This window comes from Arachis hypogaea, chromosome 12 (genome assembly GCF_003086295.3).
Source record: "Arachis hypogaea cultivar Tifrunner chromosome 12, arahy.Tifrunner.gnm2.J5K5, whole genome shotgun sequence".
NCBI lineage: Eukaryota > Viridiplantae > Streptophyta > Magnoliopsida > Fabales > Fabaceae > Arachis > Arachis hypogaea.
In genome coordinates, this window is record NC_092047.1 from 2,346,138 (window position 1) to 2,370,450 (window position 24,313).

Here is a 24,313-nt window from a genome sequence, read left to right on the forward strand (position 1 = left end):
CTCTATTTCTCTCTCTTATCTTTTTAACAATATAATATAAATTGTCCATAAGTCTTTTTTTTATCTTATGCTAATTTTCTTAGGAATAACGAGTTCTAAAATTTTATTTCAATCATATAAATCATGAATCTTTAAAAAGGTTAAGATGTTAAATAATATAAAGGAAAAAATATAAATAGGTCTCTGAACTTTTTATTCGTGAATATTTTACTTCTTCAGAATTAAAAAATACAAAATGATCCCTAACCATTTAAAATGTCGTACATATGGGTCCTTTCGTTCAATCTGCTTGGCCAAATGTTATGAATTCAGATTAAGTGGCGCTTATGTGGCGTAGGGTGGGTACGTGTCGCCAAGATATTGTGAACAAAGCTGACGTAGTCTGTTATAAAAAGTTATGGGACATATTGGTCCTTATGCACTAACACGACGACGTTTCGCAAAACATTGTTCAATGCCTCACATCAGATATACCAAGGATGCCCATATCAATTATAGATAATTACAGGAAGCCATAGCACTGATGTTTTTCATCCAAAAAATACAACCCTTTATCTCCGTTTTATCGCTGTTGGTGTTCCGTGAAACAGTCCAGTGAAGCTTTGTTGTTGTAGCTGCGTCCGCCGTGGAGAGTAATAAGTACATTGTTGTTGAAACTTGTTGTGTTTCTTCCTTCTATTTGTTATACATGTCATAGGATGAGATTTATAGGGACTGTAAGTGAGGGTAGTAGCTAATTAGTTGTGGGGTTAGTCAGATTTAGGGTAATGTTTAGTGAGGTTTTAGAGATGCGCATAATCATGGTTGGAATTTTATGTCTGACCAGCAAAAGGTTAGTACCTCAGTTTCTGTAGTAATTTAAATACTTATCATGCAATTTGATCATGCCATTTTTTGATTTAATTAATCGAAATAATGACTTGTTAAGGTTTGTTGCCTGCATTGAAAGACATAATATCGAATGCACATGTTCGGAATTGTGTCATGCACATGTGGAAGAATTTTATCAACCGATTCAAGGGCTTATACATTAGAAAAATTGTGTGGGATTTTGCAAGGTGTACCACTGTTCCTGAGTTCAAGACAACCATGGATAAGCTGAAGGAAGTTCATAACGATGTCTCGTCATACCTTATGAAATTTTATCCTGCAACATGGGTGAGAGGAATTGCGATGCTATCTCATGAGGCGTATGGTTCAACACAAGAGACTAATAGAGTGCCATCATGGAAAGCTTGTACCAGTTCAAGAAAAAAGGTTGAAGCGGTTTGTGAAACCAAGCAACAAATGGACTGCAGAATGGATTGGTGATAACGAGCACAAGCGTTTTGAGGTCACCTACAAGGGATCTAAATTGGATGTGGATCTGATCAAGCATACATGCACTTGTAATAAGTGAAAACTAACCGGTCAGTGTGAATTTATATTTTCTTTGTTATTGGTGTTATCATTAATGGAAATTGTATTTTGGTGTTATCCTTATTTGAATTTGTCTTTACCTTGCTATTGGTATTATCATTACTTGAATTTATTTTTTGTGTTATCCTTACTTGTATTGCTTTTACTTTGTTGTTGGGGTTTTTGTGAAACAGGAATGCCGTGCACTCATAACATGGTGTTTCAGGGTGAAAAATAAAATGTAGCTGAAGCAACCAACTAGAACTATTCTGATCAAAATCCCACTTACCAGTCTTCTATTAGGGTAAATCATGAAAAATGCATATCTATTTGAGAAACTATATAGAACTTATCTTGAACTTACTCATTGTGTATCTCAAGCAAATGCATATCTATTTACAGGCTAGCACAACTCCAAATGTGATCCAACAACAACATGTTCTAGAAGTCCTATCTGTGCTATTTCTGCTGTCTCTGCAAGATAAGGCCAAGTACCATTCAAACATCCAGCCCAAGTTTCAGCAAGACCATTTCACAGTACCATGAGACCAAAACAACCAATTAAGAGGAAGACTATTGGCAAACAACATGTTCAAGCACCACAGCAACCAACCACAAGAGTTAGTGAAGGACTATCTGAGGAGACTTTGGCTGCAGCAAGTACTCAAACTCAAAGAATGTTTAAGTTCATCCCCTCCCCAGGAGTCAATAATTCTAAGAAATGATGTAGTTATTTTAGGAAGCCAGTTGTAATTGATGTGAAACTTGAGATTAAGTCCTTTTTTTGTGTATTATGCATTCTAGTATCTTTTTGGCAAATTTTTGGTGCTCAGTTACTGACCTACTGTGAGACTGGTTATGTTATTTTGTTAAGATTGTAATCCTTCAAACTTATTTTATGGTTCAATGTTTAATGAACCAAATTATTTAATGAATTTCACATAGTTAGACCATCAACAAAATATTATATATAATCATTTAAACACATGATATTACAGTAACAAAATATTTTCATTCATCAAAGGATAAACATAACTACATTCTGTCAACTCTAGCCATAGTTCATCATAACAACAATGCATAAACATCTCTGATTATCAACTTTTCAACACTTAATAACAACAACAGTAGCACAAGTTACTAACAAACACACAAGAATAACCAACAAATTAGTTTTTTTTTCCTTTCTCTCTAGATAACCAAGCTTCCTCTCCAACTTAACCAGTCTCTGTTCTACTTTATTCTTACATAAGTACTGCTCTAAGTTGTCAAATTCATTATTACAAATTGACTTCTCTATACTCCCAATTTTTGCAATATGATCATCAAGCTAGACAAAGAACTTGCAGAGGGATGAATTTTTCAACTGCAACATCAAAAATAAAATCAAAATTCAATTGAACACATGAACCTACTTCAAGTTTCACAGAACCATGTTACCTTAAAGAAGGGGCACCCAAGAAACAACCTGTTGGCATTATTTGGAGTCCTAGACTTGAACAGTATAACATACACTCCACATTTGCACATCGGACCAATGCCATCCTTCTCGTCTCCACACTCCACACAACGAATGTGGGACGACAATCGGACTCGTTGCGTGCTCGAGGAACCTCTTTCACTGGCCATAGAACCATTGTTGTCAAACTCTCGAGTTAACTCGTAAACTCGTACGAATTTACGAGTTTAGATATGGAATCGAGTTGACTCAGACATAGACTCTATCTTGAGTAAACCCGGCTAGACTCGGTCAAACTCGGACAAACTCATGAGTTTAGGACTGAGTTAGCGAGTTTGTGTTTTTCTTCATTTTTGCTAAAAAAAGCATCATTTTGAAACAAAAAAAAAAACACTTTTTTTCATTAGGGTTACGATAATACTCCCAAAGAATGAAAGAAAACTCACTCACAAATCACTCATCTGTGTCGTTTCTCTCAAGTCTCACTTTTTCCATTTTCTGCCGCAGTCACTGTTTCCTGTTGAGCTGCCGCTGTTCGCCTGCATCTGCTACCTCTGCTCTGATTTACGCCATTGTCTTTGTGAATTTTACCTATGTTGCCCTCTGCTTTGTATTTCTTCACATCTCCACTATCTGCAACTCCATCATGCTATCACCGTTCACGAGTTCCACTACTTCTCCTACAATCCTATCTCTGCTCTGGTTTGCGCCGTCGTGAAATCTATGACTCTTTGTCGCCGTTGTTTCGTGTTGCTGCTGCACCCTCACCACCGCTGCCTGCTGCACTCTTGTCTTCAATCTGCTGTTGCTGGGACTTTGCCCCTTCTTTTCTTCTGTATCGTCTATTTTGTGTAGGCCTTTTGCCCTTTTTTTGAGCCTTTGCTTCTTGATTTAGTTTTTTTTTTTTTTTTTTGCTTTTTAAATTTTATATCTTCTAATTTTAGCCTATCGCTTATCGTTTATGTTAGATGGGCAAATGGTTCATCCATTCATGGCTGATTAGTAATTAATTATTTTGATTAGAGTTAATTTGATTATTTGATATTGTTCAATGTTCAATTAAAAATTTAGTATTATAGATTTAGAATTTTTTATTTTGTGTGTTCTATGTTGTATTTGTATAAGAATAATTATAGAGAATTTGAATGTGTATTTTAAAATATTTATTATAATGTATGTTACTATTTTAATTTATTATGTGCTTTAAGATTGATATTATTAATTTTGAAGGGTTAAAATTGAGTATATATATATATATATATATATATATATATATATATATATATATATATAAACTTCATAACAGATGAACTCGTACGAGTTTACTTAAACTCGCGAGTTTGACATAACCTTACATAGAACAGAGTGCTAAACACAAAAATTCCCTATTCAAGAGTTAGTGTACCTCCCAAAACATCATCGTTTTGGGAGCATAAGGACCTACTTGTCTTCCAAACTTCTATTTACATCACATATTGACACCGTAACGAACACATCACTCCGTTATGGATACATGGGCGCTACATTAATCTTGTCCATTTGACATTAAAGAGCAGATTGAACAGAAGGACTCATATGTACGACGTTTTGAATAGTCAGGAATTGTTTTGTATTTTTCGATTCCGAAAGAGTAAAATATCCACGAATAAAAAGTTTAGAGACCAATTTATCTTTTCTTTTGATATAAATCATGAATAAATATTTTTTTTCTGATAACTAAAAGTATCTATATTTTCTCACAAATATTATCAATACACAAAACATACACTATTAACATAAGAAAACAAAATGGAATAAAATACACCATTAAATTAAAATACTACTAAAAAATGTAACAGTATTTTTTGGTATAGATAATAATACAAACTCTTATTACTTAGAATGAAAATTGTCATAATAGAATGATAATTATTTAAAATAATCTTATTTAACTTTAAATTCATAATTTTATGCATATAAAATTTATAATTACACACCTATTATATTTAATATCACTCAATAATGATTACAGCGTTAACTATAGAATACAAAATAAGATAATTTTATATTAATTTTTTATTATATTTAAAATATTTTTTATGTCTTAATAGTTAATAACATCTCTCTACCCCTTCCTTTCAGCACAAACTGCAACGGTATCTTTCTTCTGAATGCATGCACATATATGACCCATATAAAGTTTCCTCAAGTTCTTCCTATTCAATAACCATATATAGTACAGAACAATAAAATTAATATTGTTAGCCATTCAGTTCGAATTTTTGTTTTTGATATTGGAATGGCAATAGTATTTTTTTAAAATTGGATGGTTAAAGTGTTATTTTTAAATGTAAAATTGTTTAATTAAAGAAATAAAAATCAGACCGTTTGATTTATTAGAAGTACAGAAATTAAATCGATTTGTAGAAATACAGAAATCGGACCATCTGATTTTTTAGAAGTACAAAAATTATATCGTTCGATTTGTAGAGATACAGAAATCGATTTATATTAAAAAAATAAAAATTTTGAGATACAAAAATTGAACTCTTCAATTTATATACATTTAACAATTTTAAAAAATATCAAAAAGTATAATGTTAAAATATATAATTTTTATTTTCATACCAAAAAAACCCATTCAGTTCATCAAGTCTAGCAGGACTGTTTTCAGGTTCGTAAACAATTATTTATGACAAAGGGAAGCAAAAGCAGGAACCGGATGACGATCCATTCCGTGTCAAATAGAGCACTCAATTTAGCAAAATTAATCTCTCTCTCTCTCTCTCTCTCTCTCTCTCTCTCTCTCTCTCTCTCTCTCTCTCTCTCTCTCTCTAACACGTGTGTGTACATCCACTTTCAGAAACATATGTGCTCTTTAATAATGAACCAAGCACTCACGTCTTTTATCATTTCATTTTGTATTTTTGTTTTATTTAAATCATTAGATATTTAAAGTAGATCAGTACTGTGTCGACAATAAAAAAATGTTTGTTATTAATACACAAAATTTAAATATTAAATTAGTTATTATATATTTATATATATAAAAAAATTTTATGTATATTATAAATTAATAATAAATTAACTACTCTATTTTTATTATTAATAAAAAAATATTTTTATCATAATTTTTAAAAATGAAAAACAGTTTTAGTTTATCTCTCTTTTTATTTTAATCCAAATTTGATTAGCTAGATAAAGACCCATACCAAACTCTGCATTGAGTACTCTGTTATCATCATATCATCATGATCATGATCATCGTCCTGAAAAGGGTGCTATATCTATGTGTATGGAGATTACTGCTCTTTTACCCGGGCTTCAAGAGAAGGGGGGGAAAAAGGGCATTGATGTCCTCAGTTTCTGAAGACGTAGAAATTTTAATTTGTGGGCGAACATAAGATGAGATGACACCACATCCAATTCAAAATTTTAAAGTATCAAGTTAATGAGTTTCTTATCTTATAAACTCCTTACTCTTTCTTACTTTCTTTGATGTGGGACTAACTTCAACACTTCTCACACTTGCAACACTAACATTAAACCACATCTTATTAATAAAAAATGGGTCAAAAATTAATATAATATATTTTTATCAATTTTTAAAATATAATTAATATAATTAAAATTTATAAACAATTATAATATATAACACTAATTTCACTATTTCAGAAACCACTTTAAAAATATATTCAATGTTAACTTGGTTATGTAACTGTACTAAAAAAAATCATACAATAGTTTCGAAATATAAAAAATGAAAGCTTAAAATGTATGCCATTGTCCTTTTTAGAATATTAATATTTCAATACTTATAATTATTACTGAGATACATATTAAACTATAAAAATATTATTTAATATTTAAAATTAATTATTAATATATATATATATATTATTTAATTTATTTTTAATATATATTTATATTTTAATATATATACGAGGAGACATAAAGATTGGAGGGTCCACGGATGACCATCAACTCGTTCCCTTCTGATTCCTTCGGATTGAAGTGAATTGAGCTAGAATGTTTTCTTTCTTGAACTGGCCCTCCAAGCTCTGGTTTTCTACCGTGGCAATGGTTGAATGATTTCATGTAATGTAATCATTTTCATTGAGTTTGTCAATGATGACATGAAAAAGATACTTGAAAAGTGGTGAAAGTTATGAAACACGCATATTTTGCTTGTGTTTGTGTATCGGACACATTTTGGATACGATACTTATCGACACTCGTTCGACACGCGTGGATCTTGTTTCTCCTTTCAAATCTTTTTTTGAGCCACCACGTTTTTTACCTCCATCACGTGGTCATGAACATCGAAACTGCGCAAAGCTTGTGCGGTTAAGGTTGTTGTACACGACCTCATCAGAAAAGAATAGAGCTCCGCTCTTGCAATTGGGTCGTTGCGATTACGGGTTGGATGTCTAATTGTCCAGGCGGTAATGATAGTTTCTTGTACCTGAACCGGTGGCTCACTTTTTGTCCAAATCGTGTTTCAATAAAAAATAAAAAAAAAATTTCTAAACACACTTGGACACACCTAAATACCATCACGTGTCAACGTGTCCGGTCTTATTGTTAATATATATTCTTAAAATTAATTTAGATATAGTATATATTATTATTTATTAAAATAAAAAATATTTTAAATACTTGATATAATTAAAATAAGACATTAAAAATAATTTAAAAAATAAATTTATATTTTAATATTTATATCATTACGGTTTATCTAAAAAATATTTTATAATTTATATGTATGCATGTTCCCGTATCATGTAAGATTTTAAAATTCGCGTGTCGACATATCCTGTGTCGTGTCGTATCCTGTGTGGGTCAATATCCGTGCTTCATAAGGTGAAAGTGTTTAAAAAATTCATAACGATAATTGCTAATATTTAGGATCTTAATACCATGTTAACATTTTTATCATGCACTGATGAGAGAGCAAATCATCAGAATAAAAAGATGAAGCTGATTTTTATTATATTAGACTGATTTAATTAGATTTAGTTAACAAAAAGATTTAGATATGTAGTATATATTATTTTAATTAAAATATATATTATATAATATTTAATTAAATTATTTTATATTTTAATTTTATATTCATTTTTCTCAAATTAATCAAATTTTTTAATGTTACAATTTTTTTAAAATAAATATCAAAATTTTTTAAAATATTTGTAAATAAGAAAAAGACAAAATATTTTTATTAATCACAACATATTTTTTTATAATTATGTAATATTTATTAATAAATTATTAAAATTTAAAAATAATAGTTAACTTAATAAAAAATAAAATTAAAAAACACTCGTTATAAAATAAAATTTTATTTAATTATTTAATACTTTAATTAATAAATTTAACGTAACGGGTCAATTATTGATTCAATTGTGACACATGAATATGGGAAGTATATGGGGGAGAGGGAGCCATAAATAAAGAGAGGGGAGTGGGGGAGAGGGAAAGAGACAAAACACAAATTAAACGTAGGAAGATGTATGGAGAAATGAATGAAAGAAAGAAAGAAAGAAAGGGAAGTGGGTACCTACATGTTCCGTCTTTGAGGAGATATCCGTATATTATATTGATTGATCTCTCAAATGTAAGCAGTCAGCATCATCAATTCTTTCTCCTCTTCTCAGTTTGAGTTGTGCTGGAAATATAAGGAGCATGTACTGGTACTACTGTTCCCTTCAAGATTTTAGGTGGAGCCTTAACATTCAATTTTAATGCCATGGAATCTCTGATCCATGTGGCTAATAAGGGAGTATTTATTTATTTATCTATTCATTCTTTGTCTTTTAGTTTAGTTGCTTTTAAGCTTTCCCGCACATGCCTATGTTTGTTCGGGCAACGCAATGCAAGTGGACCATATTTTAGGCAAACCTAACTGCAAAGGTTTAATCTCCACGGCATCCCAACAATATTTGTTAACGTTGCAAGTGTAAGGAGTATATTAAATTAGTCTCACATCAAAAAAAATAAAAAAAATAAAGAAGAGTGAGAAGTTTATAAAATGAAAAATCACTAATTTAATATTTTAAAATTTTGAGTTAGATATAATATTTTTTTATAAAAAATAAGGGTGGAGTTATGTTGAATTTTAAAAAAGGACTAAAAATTAATTTTATAACAAAAAAAATAAAATAAAATTTTTTAAGAGAAGGTTAAACTAAAATTTGTACATAATATATAAAAAAAAATTGAAGTTTGGAGGACTACTGTCCTTCTTTTGTTGCATGAGACTTCACTCCTGATAGAAAACAACAAATTGGTATCCAAAAAAATTTACCATAAAATTATAAATTATTAATAAAAAAAAACAAGTAAGTTTTTAGCTTAAAAAATTTTCAAATTATTAGATTTATAGATTAAAAAAAAGAAAAAAAATGTATATTAAATACATTCTTAGAAAGTTCTAGAATGACTTAGTGATTTACATGGTGATGAAAGACTAGAAAAGATATTTATCCTATATCACAATTTTATAAAATTAATACCGTTCACAAGTATTTAAGAATCTATATATGTGTCTCATTAATTATCTGACTTTGTTTTGAAAAATCACTATTTCTGATAAAAAAAAAATTAGCTAGGCACTGATAATATTGATGAAAAGATTTAAATAGATTTTTTTATTCATTAAAATTTTGTTCTCTTTGATACTTTGAAGTAAATAGTCAATTTTGAGCTCATGTCATTAATTAAATGCTATTCATACATCACAAGTAAGTGTTAAATACTCATAAAAAATTATTCACATGATAGAGATATCTATAAAAAAATATTTTTAAGTTTTATTAAAGTATAATTTTTGTCTTTAAAATTTATTAAAAATTTTAAAAATATTTTTTAAGTTTTATTTTATTTTAATTTTATCTTATAAATTTTTTATTTATATTTAATATATATTTCTTATGGTTAATTTTAAAAAAAATTAGAATAATTTAACAATAATTTTTATAAGAACAACTTTTAACATAAATTAAACAAATCAAACATAGATGTGTCAATTCATTCTCAGAAAGTTCTAGCATGACTTAGTGATTTACATGGTAATGAAAGACTAAAAAAAAGGCAAATCACTGATATAAGCCAAGAAGAGGAAAAATTTACACCAATAAGCCAAATCAAAAATTGGTTCATGAATCAACTAGTCCACATTTCTATATAATTTGAATCACCCTAATTCGAACTTCATCTCCATGTAATTCGAATCATACTGATTCGAATTACACACACACATGCATACACCCACTAATTCGAATCAACCTGATTCGAATTATACACACAGTAATTCGAATCCCACGCACGCGTTCCAAAGTAATTCGAATTGGAGTGATTCGAATTACACATGCTATAATTTGAATTATACTAGTTCGAATTATACAGGGCCAGACGTGTATAAATATGGTGTGAACGTGAATTGATCTCATTAGAGTGAGAAAATGGCTAGTGAGGAGAGTTTTGTAGTGTTGGTTCATCACAGAGGATCGATTAAGAGGAAAACACGATCTGGTGTGAAGTTCACTGATAAGGATCCTCTCAGTATTTTTATCAGGCCTACGATGAGCTATGATGAGGTTGTGAATTCTATACTACAAAAACTTGGTCTGCAAGGCGTGAAACGGGTTCACAAGTTATTCTATCACATTCCGATCTCAGTGCTGCAAGAAATAGTGAAGTATGATTGTTTCACGATTGGGAGTGATGAGGACTTGCAGGTCCTGTTTCATTGTCGTCGGCAGTTTTCCGAGGTTAGGACACCTGAACTGTTGGCGAAGTTGGTTGATGTGGTATCTAGCTCGGTGGGTTCGAACCAGAATACCCACACTATAGGCACGGTAGCCGATTCTAGCTCTAGACCTGTTGGTGCATCTTCGTCCGTCCTTGTGAATGAACCTCCGGTCGAGCCTATTGCCTCCCCGTCATTCGCTGTTGATCTCAACTGTAGTGGAGGTGGAGAGGTTGGAATAGTGGATATTATGCCGACTTCTTTACAGTGTGCTGCACCGGCTGGTCTGGGCGATGCATTGCTGGATGATGTTGACGATGATGATGTGGAGCCGGATATCATTGCTGATGACAGTGGCGATGATATTGGAGTGAGTGATCCAGCTGGGGCTGGAGGTGGTTCTAGCTCTGGCACACAGTAGTACCCTCCGCACTTTTTATCTTTGGACTTGGATTCCATGAGGCAGGAGGGGGTTCTTGGGGAGCCTACTGAATTTGGTGCTAGAGAGTGCTGAGTGCCTAGCCACCCATATCCTCAAGCTTAGCCACGTAGGGTAGCCACCTAATGTGAATACGGTTGCCGGACTTGTCGACAAACAGCTGAGTGCCTAACAGTATCATGATATAGGCCCGAGCATAGCGCCTGACTGTCTCCTCGTCGGCTCCCTCAGGGCACTCTCTAAACGTCTCCTGAAACCAACTGCAGTTCACTGCAAACTTCTGGATTTGGTTCGCAGGAGGTAACACACCAAGCAACTCCTGGAACCACATCCAAGCTGGACGGCCACCTTGGATGTATGTCTGGAAATCCGTCAAGCAACCACTGACATAACATCCGTCGACCGGCCGGCAACCCAACTAGTATGCCACGTCCTGCAGTGTGATCGTGCACTCCCCGAACGGCATGTGAAATGTGTGCGTCTCCGGATGCCACCGCTCGACGAAAGCACTCACAAGAGGCTCATCCAATTTGAACCATCTCTCGTTCAGTCTCGCAAGATGGTATAATCCTGCCATCTGCAAGTACGGAACATACCTCTCGTCCAGTCGCATGCCCTGCTGCCGTTGCATGCTCGAGATGCATCGCTGGGGCTGTACATATAAATATAATGGACCAGATAATTAAAATCACTTACAAAACCAATTACAAAACCACTAACAAAAATCACTAACATAAACCACTTGCAAAACCACTAACAAAACCACTAACAAAACATTAAAAATCATTCACATACAATGTTACCAACGTCATTTACCATCAAAACCACTAAAATAACGTATATAAACAAACGAATAAGTTACTTAATCCTACTTTTTAAAAAAAAGATTACGTACTAACCTCTTCGTTGATGACCCCGACTATATGAGCTACTTCATCCAAACGATATAGTCTATCCGGATTATCCTCCATGGGCTGAATATCCTGCTCGAGCCTTTGTTGGAATCGTTATGGGTCGTTTTCTCTGGGATTTGGTGGGGTATGATAATGGAAAAGTGGTTCGAATGAGGTTAGTTCGAACTCCTTTTATAGCCGAAGCATGAGTAATTCGAAACACCCCAATTCGAATTATTTTGGAATGCGTGCGCGGGTGTAATTCGAATAAGGTTGATTCGAATTAGTGGGTGTGTGCGCGTGTGTGTAATTTGAATCAGTATGATTCGAATTACATGGAGATTGAAGTTCGAATTAAGGTGATTCGAACTATATAGAAATGTCTCTTAATTGATTCATGAACCAGTTTTTAATTTAGCTGATTGGTGTAAATTTTTCCTCCCTTTAACTTATATAAGTAATTTTCCCTAAAATAAATGTTTATCCTGTATCACAATTTTATAAATTAATACCATTCACAAGTATTTAAGAATCTATATATTTGTCTCATTAATTATCTGACTTTGTTTTGAAAAAAAACCACTATTTCTGATAAAAAAAATTAGCTAGGCACTCATAATATTGATGAAAAATTTTAAATAGATTTTTTATTCATTAAAATTTTGTTCTCTTTGATACTTTGAAGCAATAGTCAATTTTGAGCTCATGTCATTAATTAGATGCTATACATCACAAGTAAGTATTCAAAAATACTCATAAAAAAATTATTCACATGACAAAAATATTTATAAAAAATATTTTTAAATTTTATTAAAGTATAATTTTTGTTTTTAAAATTTGTTAAAAATTTTAAAAATATTCTCTAAATTTTATTTTATTTTAATTTTGTCCTATAAATTTTTTATTTGTTTTTAATATATATCTCTGACGGTTAATTTTTTTAAAAAAAATAGAATAAATTTAACAATAATTTTTATAAGAACAATTTTTAACACAAACAAATCATCAAACATAAATATCTTGTATTATTATTATTAATCTTAAAGAATATATTTAATATAAATTAAAAACTTCAAAAATAAAATTAAAATAAAATAAAAATTAAAAATATTTTTAAAATTTTTAACAAATTTCAAAACAACAAAAAAAATATACTTTACGCCTAATAAAAACTCAACTCCATCGGTGAAGTTTTTCTCTCCCTTTATTTTCTATTGCAAAATCTCATTGCTCTTACCTTAACTTCCCCTTTTACCAACCAAAACTCATTCAAAATCAGAACTAAACTTGAACAACCAGATAATAAATTGACCATTAATAAAAAATTCTACGTAAATTAAACTAGAAAGATTCTCACACTTTCAGTCATTCAACCAAAACCAGAAATGAGAAGTGTTAAATTTGACATATGAACTTTATTTTTAACTGTTACAAAAGAGTTTTTAATTTTTTATGGGTATTTTTTTGTCATGTGAATCAATTTTTATGAGTATTTTTGTACACTCACTTGCCATATAAAAATAGAAGTTAATGGTAACAACTCAAAATTCACGATTAGTTAAAATTAAAGTATCATACGAAGTAAGATTTTAGTGGGTGAAAATTTATTTAAATATTTTTCTGATCAGTATTGTCAAAAATCAAATCTATTGATAAAAAAGGATAATTTTTTCGAAGTATTTTTTACAAACATAATTTTATATCTAACACTTATTTGATATCTAAATGTGACATCAAGCAATCCAAAATTGTAATAATTTGATTTCAATCAGAAGATAAAACAAAAGAAAAATGTTAGGATTATCCAACATTCTTTATTAATATATATATTAGACAATACTTGATCAACATTTTATTTTTATATTATTAGAATTTAGATTTTAAAATTTAATAATTAAGATTTAGAACGTTAACTACTTGATAAAAAATAAATAAATTTTATTAATTATGTAATATTATTTAAATTAAAATAAAAATATCTAAAAAAGTAGGTGTTTGATATCTCTGTGTATAAATGAAAATTTTCTTTTAATAATTAGTTGCTAGATAATTATGAGAGTTTGTTAACTGATCTTCTATATTTTTTTGTTTTTCAGTTATTAATTAATTTAGTGTTTTGCATTATTGCAGGGACAAACACTGTCACAAGTCCTTACTGGAAATGCTATGGTTTAGGGTTTAGAGGTGAGATTGCAGGGATATTATTGTCCGAGTAATATTGGTATGATTATTATTCCTATTTATAGGTGGTGTAGTAACTTAAGTTCATATCATCATATATACTCTCCCTCCATTCCTATGTGGGGAACAAAAAACATAGTGCACTTACTATATACAATATATGAAGAAGAGATTGATCACTGTTTTTTTTTTTTCATCTCTAGAAATTCGTCATTCTTTTAAAAGATTGCATGATTTTTCTTTTATTGAGGAAAATTTTTGTTTATTTGAGTGTTTAGGATGTTGGAAACCCTATTTTTTTTTTAATCTTTAAAACTTATTAAGCTATTAAATTACTGATTATATATTTAATACATTTTCTCATTCGGAATTTATAGTAGAAAGTTTCCATGACTACTATAGATCTGTCATTGTCTTCTGCCCCTGCTCTCAAGTTACATTATTAAAGGTTTACATTATTAAAGGTTAGCTACGCTATTTATTACCAACCTTCAGATATTACTACTAGCTAGGGAGAGAGTTAAACATATAAGAAAATAACACTTTCTTCTCTTATCAAAAAGTTATAAATAATAAATAAATCCTAAACTCTAAAGAGATTAAATGATATTATAAATATGTATATTTCATTTTTCTTTTTGTTATCAGTTAATTAACTTTTTTCATTTTGTTTTGTTGTGTAATATTGTCCACTTTCATTCTTTCTTGCTAATATATCCCACTCTCATTCTTCTATGCACTATTTATCATTGAAGTATATATCAATTATATTCTTAAGGGATAAGTATTATTTTGGTCTCTAACGTTGAGAGTCAGAATCGAAATCGTTCCAAACATAATTTTTTATTTAAAATCATTCTTAACGTTTTTTTTTTTATTAAAATCGTCCTTTTAATTTTTTTCGGACAAAAATACCCTCCACCACTACCGACACCTTTACCACCACCACCACCACCACCACCACCAACACCAGCACCTCCACCATCAAGAATAACATCAATAAAATCAACACAAATTCAACAAATCAAGGAATAAAAAATTCAACAAATCAACACAAATTCAACAAATTCAACAACTAAATCAACACAAGCAGAAGCAGAAAACAGAAATCGAAGCAGAAACAGATGCAGAAGCTCAAGCACAAAGCCAAATCAACACAAGTAGAAGCAGAAAGCATAAAGCAGAAACCGAAGTAGAAACAGATGCAGAAGCTCAAGCACAAAGCCACATCAACACAAACAGAAGCACAAATTCAACAAGAAACAGAAACAGAAACTCAAGCAGAAGCTCAAGCAAAAGCAGAAAGCAGAGGCCAAAGCAAGGAGCAGAAGTCGAAGTAAGAAGAAGAAGCAGATGCAGAAGAAGAAATAGATGCAGAAGAAGAAGCAGATGCAGAAGCCGAAGCAGAACCACCGGTAGCTCGTGGGCGACGGAGCGACGACGGGTGGGTAGATTGGCGGTGGTAGGAACCCAGCTCAGCCTCAGATTCCTCTCTCTCCGTCGCGCACCGCCCTCCTCGCGTTGGGCTCCCCTTCCCGGTGACGCACTCCATGGCGACGACAGAAGCATGCATGAACGGCAGCGACATCTTCCTCTGTTCGCAGTTCTGGCGGCGGCTCGTGGGCGGACCGGTGACGATGCAAGTGTCGCGATGGTGGCGACGGCTATGGCAATGGCCTCCTCCCTCCACCAGCGCTCTTTCTCTCTCTCTCTCTTTCTCAGATCTCCTCTCTAGCTGCTCGTGCTCACTGGCGAAAGACCCAAAGGTGGCGGCGATGGTAAGAAGCGACGGTGGAGACCCGCGGTGAAGGCGACGACGGCACTGGGATGCCGGGGCTCTCCCCTTCCCCCTCTCCCCTTTTCCTCCCCCCCACCCCTCGCGTCCTTTCCCCTCCTGTTTCCCCTCGCGTCCTTTTCTTTTTTTTTTTTTTTATAAATTTTATATTTTTTTATTAGAATAGAAGTAGTATAGTAATAAAATAAAAAATTTTATTTAAAAGGACGATTTTTTACGAAAAAATTAAAGATGATTCTAAATAAAAAATTATGTTAGAGACGGTTTCGATTCTGACCCTCAACATTAGGGACCAAAACAATAATTATCCCTATTCTTAACAATCAATAAATCTTTTTAGAAGTAGACAACTATTCTTTTTTTGTTGATTGTTATTCAAATTTTATTTGATAATCCTTTTAGTTACTATTAATTCCAAGATTCATATGATAACTATGGATTTAACTAGTGAATGATAAAAAGGAATGAGTTGAGTATATTTTTAAAAAAAAAATTGACAAAGATAATTTTTTTGTTATGTTTTTAATTAACTAAAAAGACATTTAATTTATATATGTTCTTTAAACTGTCATAAAATTATTCATTTCAAAAACTTAGGTTGATAAGATAGAAGATAATATAATGGTTATATCGGTAATATTCTCTCTCAAACAAGAGGCTTTTAAAAGTTCATATACTATATCATAAAATTATTTATCCCAAAAATTTAAGTTAATAAAAAAAATAATGTTAATAATTATATTTATAACCTAAACTATTTTTTATGGCACACTTTTAAAAATTAAAATAAGCAGCTATAAATTGCTAGCATTTCTCATTTATTATTACAATATTATAATTAGGGATAGGCTAATTTCACTTCACATGTGCAGAAAGTAATAAGATCTCATCGCTATTCACAAACCACTCTACTAAATTCTTTTGCCACCAACAAGGCCTTAGGCTTTTGTGTGGTGCCACCTGCGGTCGTCCTGATTCTGATAATATTTGGATACTAATTTCTTTATTCACGTTCTAAATATTAACATTCAGATTAATAAGTGAATAATCATAATAATAAAGTGATGAACTTCAAGATGGTATGGTTAAGCAGAAGATGTTTTTTTCATTATCTCTCAAGAATTCGGCCATTGTATTATTAGGTATAGAAAATTTTATATTTAAACCAATAGCTCTACTATTAAGGTGCCAACATAGCGATAAATAATTAATAGTCATTATGTACTATGATAGAAACTCTAGCAAGTTGTAGAAGAAATTAAAAAATAAGAAAGCAACTTGTATACACATGAAATTTATATTCCCATCTAACCATTTACAATAAGAAGCTGAAATTATGTTTTAATTTCCTCTTTAGTTTCTAGTTGCTCCACGGATTCGTTACTAAAATTCTTCACTAAAAGCTTTCGTACATTGAATACATTAGATACGAAAATGTTTGAAATCAAAATAGTTAAAATTTATCTTATTTAATATTTATTAATTATGGTAATAATTAATGAATACTGTTCTTGTATGGATACCTTGAGAGTAGTTCGGCTTCTAGATATCGATGCCGACGTTGATTCTTTTAATGTCGATCTGTGATCTTTGGAAAAGTCCGAGCTTTAAGCCTAAAGAGATGTCCAATTGTGGAGAGTATGAATAAAGGGGGAGTGTACCTGCAAAGACACTCCAATATCTAAGTTAGTATTGAGAATTCAATGTGTCTTGTTTAGGATAGAACATCATACTTTTATAGGTGAAGTAAAGGGAGTCGGGTACATTTCTATTTTATTGTCTGAATTGAAGAGCAATAAACAAGTTTTAATGAGTGATGATGTCTGTTCAGACATTTTAATTCCAAGATGTACTCCGTTGAGTTTGGTGTGTAACGCCGAGTTATAACATGTTTTGCCGAGTTATAACGCATGATGCCGAGTTATGATATTAGGTTTATAACGGCTGGATCATAGTCTCCAATCTTAGCCTGATAATGTGTTTAATGAAGCAGGTTGAGCTTTTAATGAATCATAAGTCGGCTGTTGAAAGAGTTTGTAACTCGGCAACTAATCTGGCCTTGGACCCCAATTCAATTTTCTTTATTAAATAGTTATCGATGGTAAATAGTGGTATGATTAGGAGAAAAGAAAGAGTCAAATGAATGTTTAAAGAACGTGTGTGTTTTCAATGCCCTTTACTTGTTTCGATGTAACTGATGGGACTGCGCAGTGGAATCGAAAAATGTTTTATAAGTGATGTAATTAAAACACTTTTGGAAATCTGAAGGTTTTCATTTTGCTGCATTACTCTTTCTTGTTATCTGAGGTATTTGGAAGCAAAAAATGAGCAAAAGAGGTATGTGCTAATCTCTTATTTTGACTTCCCTATTTCGTGTCTTTCGCTTTCCGTTCTCCTTCTTCTTCAACTGTTGTTTTCAGATGGGGTTTGAGAAAGAGAAAAAGGAGAAGATAGATTGGTCCTACGGTTGAGTAAACGATGATGTCAGGAATCGTATATCGCTGTTTCTAGACGGAGGAGCTGTAAATGAAATAGATAAAGGTAAGACTGTAAGAGCTGGCTCTGGAGTTCGATTGGAGTTACATGCATGCTCTGAAAATGACAGGGTATTTCACAAGGGAGAAGGTTTTGAATATTTTTTTATGTATAGCTGTGTGCTGGAGGAGTTGAGGGTGAAGCTCCCATTTAGTGATTTTCAGTGTCAGGTGTTGAAGCAGTTGAACTGCGCACCATCTCAACTACATCCCAATGGTTGTGCTTTTCTTCGTGCGTTTGAGGTTCTAATGGAATTTTTGGAGAAAAAACCATCACTGGAGCTAGTTTTCTCTCTATTTCAGGCTAAGGGTGTTTGGAAAAATGGGTGGGTGAACTTGAATAGTTCGTCGAGGTTTGTGATTTTTAAGCTGTATAAGTCGTCCTTTAAGGATTTTAAGGAGATGTATCTGAAGGTGACTAGTGCTGAGGGGGACTTCCCTTTTTATGTTGATGAGTACTTAAGGGAGAAATTTTCAATTTGATGATGTTCAGAGCCTAATAATATTTTGGGGCCGGAAATCATTAGCCCAAGAGATGAATGTATTATTGAGTTTTTGGTGGAATTTATTAATCGAAAGGAGTAGGTGTCAGTATTTGATTTGCTGCAGTGGGAGGAAAATAGGCAGGCTGTGGTAGATTAGTTAGGTGAGCTTTGTTGATACTGTTGTGTAAATAAGATTTGAATCATGGGGCTAAATGTTCGATTTTGTTTGTTTTCGGGTGGGAAATATCCCGGGGTATCTGCGGCTAACCTTAGAGCCCGGGTGAAGAGTAAGAATCTGAATAGGGAGGGTTCGACTTCTAAAGTTGAGAAAACTCTTGGTGCTGGCGAGGTGGAGCAACCGAAACCGAGGAGGAGAAATGTGATTTTAAAGAAAAGAAAGAGTGACCTAGTGGATTTGTCGGATGGTTCCAACGATGATGGTAATGAGGTCCCAGTGGAAGAAGTTTAGAAATTTTATGAAAACCAAAGGAAACTACATGACATCATCGATCAGAGTGATGGTTCGTCACTATGTGGGAGGGACTACCCTTATATGGTCGTCGCCGACGACTATTGCCAATCGTTGGCAGATGTAAACTTGGCAGACGAGGTTGGTAACGTCGCCATCGATCTGTATATGCAGGTATTGAAATATTCATTTCGGAGTATGTTTTTTATATTCTGAACCATGTGCGCATATGTATATCTGTTATGGTGTTTGTGTTGCAGGTTGTTGGGTTTTGTATGGCGAGTTTGGGATGTAGCCGGGAAAAAATGCATCGAAAGGTCAGTGAAAAAAGGAAGATCCAATTTTGATGGAAGAATTGAATTTGAAAGGCACTAAAATCTCAGAGCTGGAGATTAAGTTATCCGAGAATGAAAAGTAGTTGAAGGCGATGAAGGATAATTATGCAAAAGAGGTGGAGGATTTGAAAAAGAAGGATGCTGACCTTTCTGCTATGAGTGCTCGTATGATTGAGGTAACGAGTCAGTTGAAGGGGATGGAGAAAAACAAGCAGGGAGAGATTCTGGATTCCCTTATTGAAGGGTTTGAAAGGGCTTTCCTTCAGGAAAAGTTCCTAGCCCCCGAGGTGGACTTTTTCCAGATGGATCCGGGGAAGATAGTCCAGGACGAGGCCTTGGTGGAGGACGATGATGCTGCTGAGCAAGGGGATGAAAATGTGGAACAGTAGTTGATGTTTTTGTTTTTTGTTATAATTTGTTTAAACTGTTTTGTAGTGGTTTGTGTACTGATTCGCTCCTTTGTGAGCTTTTGACTGTTTTTTGCATATGCCCTTTTCTAAAAAGAAAGGCATTATACACTCTGATAATTAGGTAAAATTGATGGTAAATTTGTATTAATTGCTAAACTAGTGTCAACTATTTTGAAATAGTTGCATATTTGGTATTACTGTGTTAATTTGGTTGGCATGGCTGTAGTGATGCCGTTGGAAATTGTAGGTTTTAAACTTTGGTTGAATGGTTATAATAGACTCATGGTTCATAAATTGTGTTTTGGAAAGAGAGTTTTTGCAAAATTTATGAGCTATATCTAAGAGAGATATACATGTACAGGAAGGTTTATTATCTGTAATTGTTTGGTTGGTCAATGAAGTCCGAGTATTCGGAAAATACGGTTAAAATATTGTTAGATTATGTGATTGATTGGTAAAGTCCGAGAATTCGGAATTTGAATAGAGTTAGATTTATCTGCTTGGTCGGTAATGTCCGAATAGTTGGATAAATTTAGATTATCTGATTGATCGATAAAGTCTGAATAGTCGAACAAATTGAGATTATCTGATTGATTGGTAATGGTTTGAATTGCGAATAGAAATTTAGAGATGCTCATAGCTAAATAGAGTGGATTAAAAGTGTATTGACCTTTGATTATAAAGGTGCAGGTAGGCAAGCCTCGTTAAAACCTCTCCGAGCAAAACCCTTGTGGGAAAAATCCCGTGAGTAGGAAAAAGAGTACCTGCCTGTCCCTGACTTTTAACTGTAATATAGCTTTAAAGATGATACATTCCAAGTATTAGGCATAGTATTACCATCTAGGGTTTGTAGTTGGTAGGTGTCGTTGCCGATGACTTCAATCATTTGGAAAGGGCCTTTCTAGTTGGCTGCTAGCTTTCCATGGCTTGGTGGTTTTCTGGCTTATTCAGTTCTTCTTAAGACTAAGTCGTTTACTTGAAAGGACCTTGGGTGAAGTTTCTGATTGTATCTTCGAGCTATATGCTGTTGCATAGCATGGTGTGTGATTGCTGCTGTAGCTCAGATTTCTTCAACGAGGTCGAGGTCGGACTGTCAAACTGTATTGGATGTACTATGGTCTGCCAACTGAGTGCAGAGTGAAGTCTGAGAGATCTCAACTGGTATCATTGCGTCTGAGCCGTATACTAGTCGGAAATGGGTTTCCTTTGTTGTTGAGTGAACAGTGGTATTGTTTCCCAATATGATCTCTAGTATGAGTGCGGCCCAGAGACCCTTGGCGTCATCCAGTTTCTTTCTTAAAGCATGAAGGATAACTTTATTTGCAGCCTCAGCTAATCCATTTGTCTGTGGGTGTTCTACCGATGAAAAATGTTTGACTTTTAAATCCTGCAAAAAGGAGGTAAATTTATGATCAGCAAACTAGCGACCATTATCTGTGATAATGTGTCGAGGTATGCCAAATCTGCAGATAATATTCTTCCATACAAAGGAGACTATTTGTTGTGAAGTAATTTTTGCTAAAGATTGTGCCTCTATCCATTTTGAAAAGTAGTCAATGGCTACTACCAAAAATTTTACCTGCCCTGCTGCCAAAGGAAAAAGGGCCGAGGATGTCTAGCCCCTAGTGGTTAAAGGGCCAGCTTACCTCAGAACTATGCAGAAGCTCGGCAGGGAGGTGTGTGATGGGGCTATGTTTCTGGAAATTGTAACAACTTCTTACCTTTGTTTTGCAGTCTTGTTGTAACGTCGGCCAGAAGAAGCCAGCACGGAGGATCTTTAAAGAAATACTTCGGGCGCCGAGGTGTGTCCCACAGATTTCCTCATGTGCTTCTGTCATTGCAAGTTTGGTTTCGGATTTGGAGAGACATTTAAGCAAAGGACGAGAAAATCCTCGTCTATATAGGCTATTGTCATGTATTGTGAAAAATGATTCTTGTCGACGAAAATGTCGAGGATTGTCAATATCAGCTGGCAATACTCCAGTTCTTAGATAATTTATATAAGTTGTTCTCCAATCTGTATCCTGTGTAACACTTAGAATTTCTGTGAGATCTATGCTTGGTTTAAGTAGTGTTGATTGATAAAATGAGGATTTGGTCATTTGAGTATTGGCGAGCTTAGATAGAATATCAGCTCGGCTATTACTCTCTCGAGGTATATGTTGAATTTCGCATTTTGAAAATTTGAAAAGTAAATTCTGAACAATGGCAAGATATTTGGATAACAGAGGATCTTTTACTTGGTACAAATCGTTCACTTGCTGTACAATGAGCAAAGAATCGTAGTATACCTTGAGTTTGGCTATACTTAGGTCGGTCGCAAGTTTTAGGCCAACAATGAGAGCTTCGTACTCACTCTGATTGTTACTTGCCTTGAAGGAAAAATGTAGAGATTGTTCGATGACATTGCCGTTTCCGTCTTCAAGTATGATTCCAGATCCACATCCTTGTGAATTTGAAGAGCCGTCTACGTATAAACACCATTGGGTTGAATCATGGGTTGTGTTTGGGACTGTGAATTCGGTAATGAAATCGGCCAAAAATTGAGATTTAATGGATGCTCGACGTTGGTATCTGATATCAAACTCGGAAAGTTCAACCGACTATTTTACTAGTCGGCTAGCTAATTCTGGTTTTTGAAGGACTTGTCGCAAGGGTTGATCTATCCGGACATAGATGACATGACTTTGGAAGTATGGCCGAAGTCTTCGTGCCGAGAAAACAAGAGCTAAAGCCAACTTTGCAATGTTCGGATAGTGAAGTTCTGCGTTTTGTAGTGTTTTGCTAGTGAAATAGATCGGCAATTGCTGCCTTTGCCTTTAATAAGAACAGAACTTACAGCCCAGTTAGTCACAGATAAATATAAAAATAGTGGTTCCCCTTGAAGGGGTGTTTGTAAAATTAGTAGTTTTGAAAGAGTTTCTTTTATAGTTATGAATACTTATTCACATTCATCGGTCCAATGGAAAGCGTTCTTCTTTTTTAAAGTTTGAAAAAAACAGAAAGATTTAGAAGCTAGGCAAGGTAAGAATCTAGAGAGTGCAACAAGTCTTCCTGTTAATTGTTGTACTTCTTTGATAGTTTTTGGGCTCATCATATCCAACACAGCTTTGCACTTTTCGGGGTTGGCCTCGATTCCTCGGTTGGTTAGCATGAAGTCGAGGAATTTGCCACTTTGTACACCAAAGGCACACTTCTCGGGGTTTAACCGCATGATATATTCTCGGATCTGATGGAAAATTTCTTCGAGGTCATCGAGGTGGCTGTCGCCAAGTTTTGTTTTGGAAACCATGTCGTCTACATAGACCTCGATGTTTCTGCCTATCTGCTGGGTGAACACTTTGTCCATAAGGCGTTGATATGTTGCACCTGCATTCTTAAGACCAAATGGCATGACTTTGTAAGAGTAATTTCCATATTCAGTAATAAAAGCAGTTTTGCTTTGATCAGATGGATGTATTAAGATCTGGTTGTAACCAGAGTATACATCCATAAAACTTAGTTTTTCATAACCAAAAGCACTGTCAACTAAACAATCAATCGATGGTAAGAGATAAGAGTCTTTTGGGCATGCTTTGTTAAGATCGGTGAAATCAACATACATGCACCATTTACCGTTATGGATTTTCACCATGACGACATTCGCCAACCATGTTGTGAATCTGATTTTCTGGATGAAGCCGGCATTAATGAGCTTCCTGGTTTCTTTCAGAAGGCTTGTTTTCGTTTATGGCCGAGGTTTCTCTTCTTCTGTGCAATAGGTCGGACAAACGGGTCTAAATGGGTCAATGCTAGGCATGTCTGCTGGTGTCCAAGCAACCAAGTCAGCATTTTGTTGTAGGAAATCTTGGAATAAGATCTTCTCCTCCGAGCTTAATGTGGATCCCACATAGGTGAATTTATCGGAGCTATCTGCAAAATAAACCTTTTGTAAGTCTTCTGTTGGGGTTGGTCGCTCTAAGGCATCTGCCCTTGGATCAAGGTTGGCCAGGACTGGGAGTTCGTCCTGATTGCTGATGTTGTGTACACGAGCTTGGGTACTTTGGTTAGGTCATTTAAAACTGTTGTTGTAACATTCTCTGGCCTTACGAGCATCACTGTAAATAGTTGCAATTGTATCATCCTGCAAAGGGAACTTAACATAGAGATAAATTGTAGAAACGATAGCGCCGAACCTATTTAGAAA

General features: G+C 33.6%; 1 protein-coding gene across 1 annotated transcript; it reads right to left on the reverse strand.

The window, feature by feature from the left end:
- Positions 1 to 21,220: 21,220 nt before the first annotated feature.
- On the reverse strand, positions 21,221 to 23,761 carry LOC140177179 (uncharacterized). Its single transcript, XM_072210008.1, has 3 exons — positions 23,128 to 23,761; positions 21,774 to 22,594; positions 21,221 to 21,514 (listed from the first exon to the last, which is right to left on the reverse strand). Exons 1-3 carry the CDS (start codon positions 23,759 to 23,761, stop codon positions 21,221 to 21,223), a joined length of 1,749 nt encoding a protein of 582 aa, XP_072066109.1.
- Between the last annotated feature and the right edge of the window lie 552 nt (positions 23,762 to 24,313).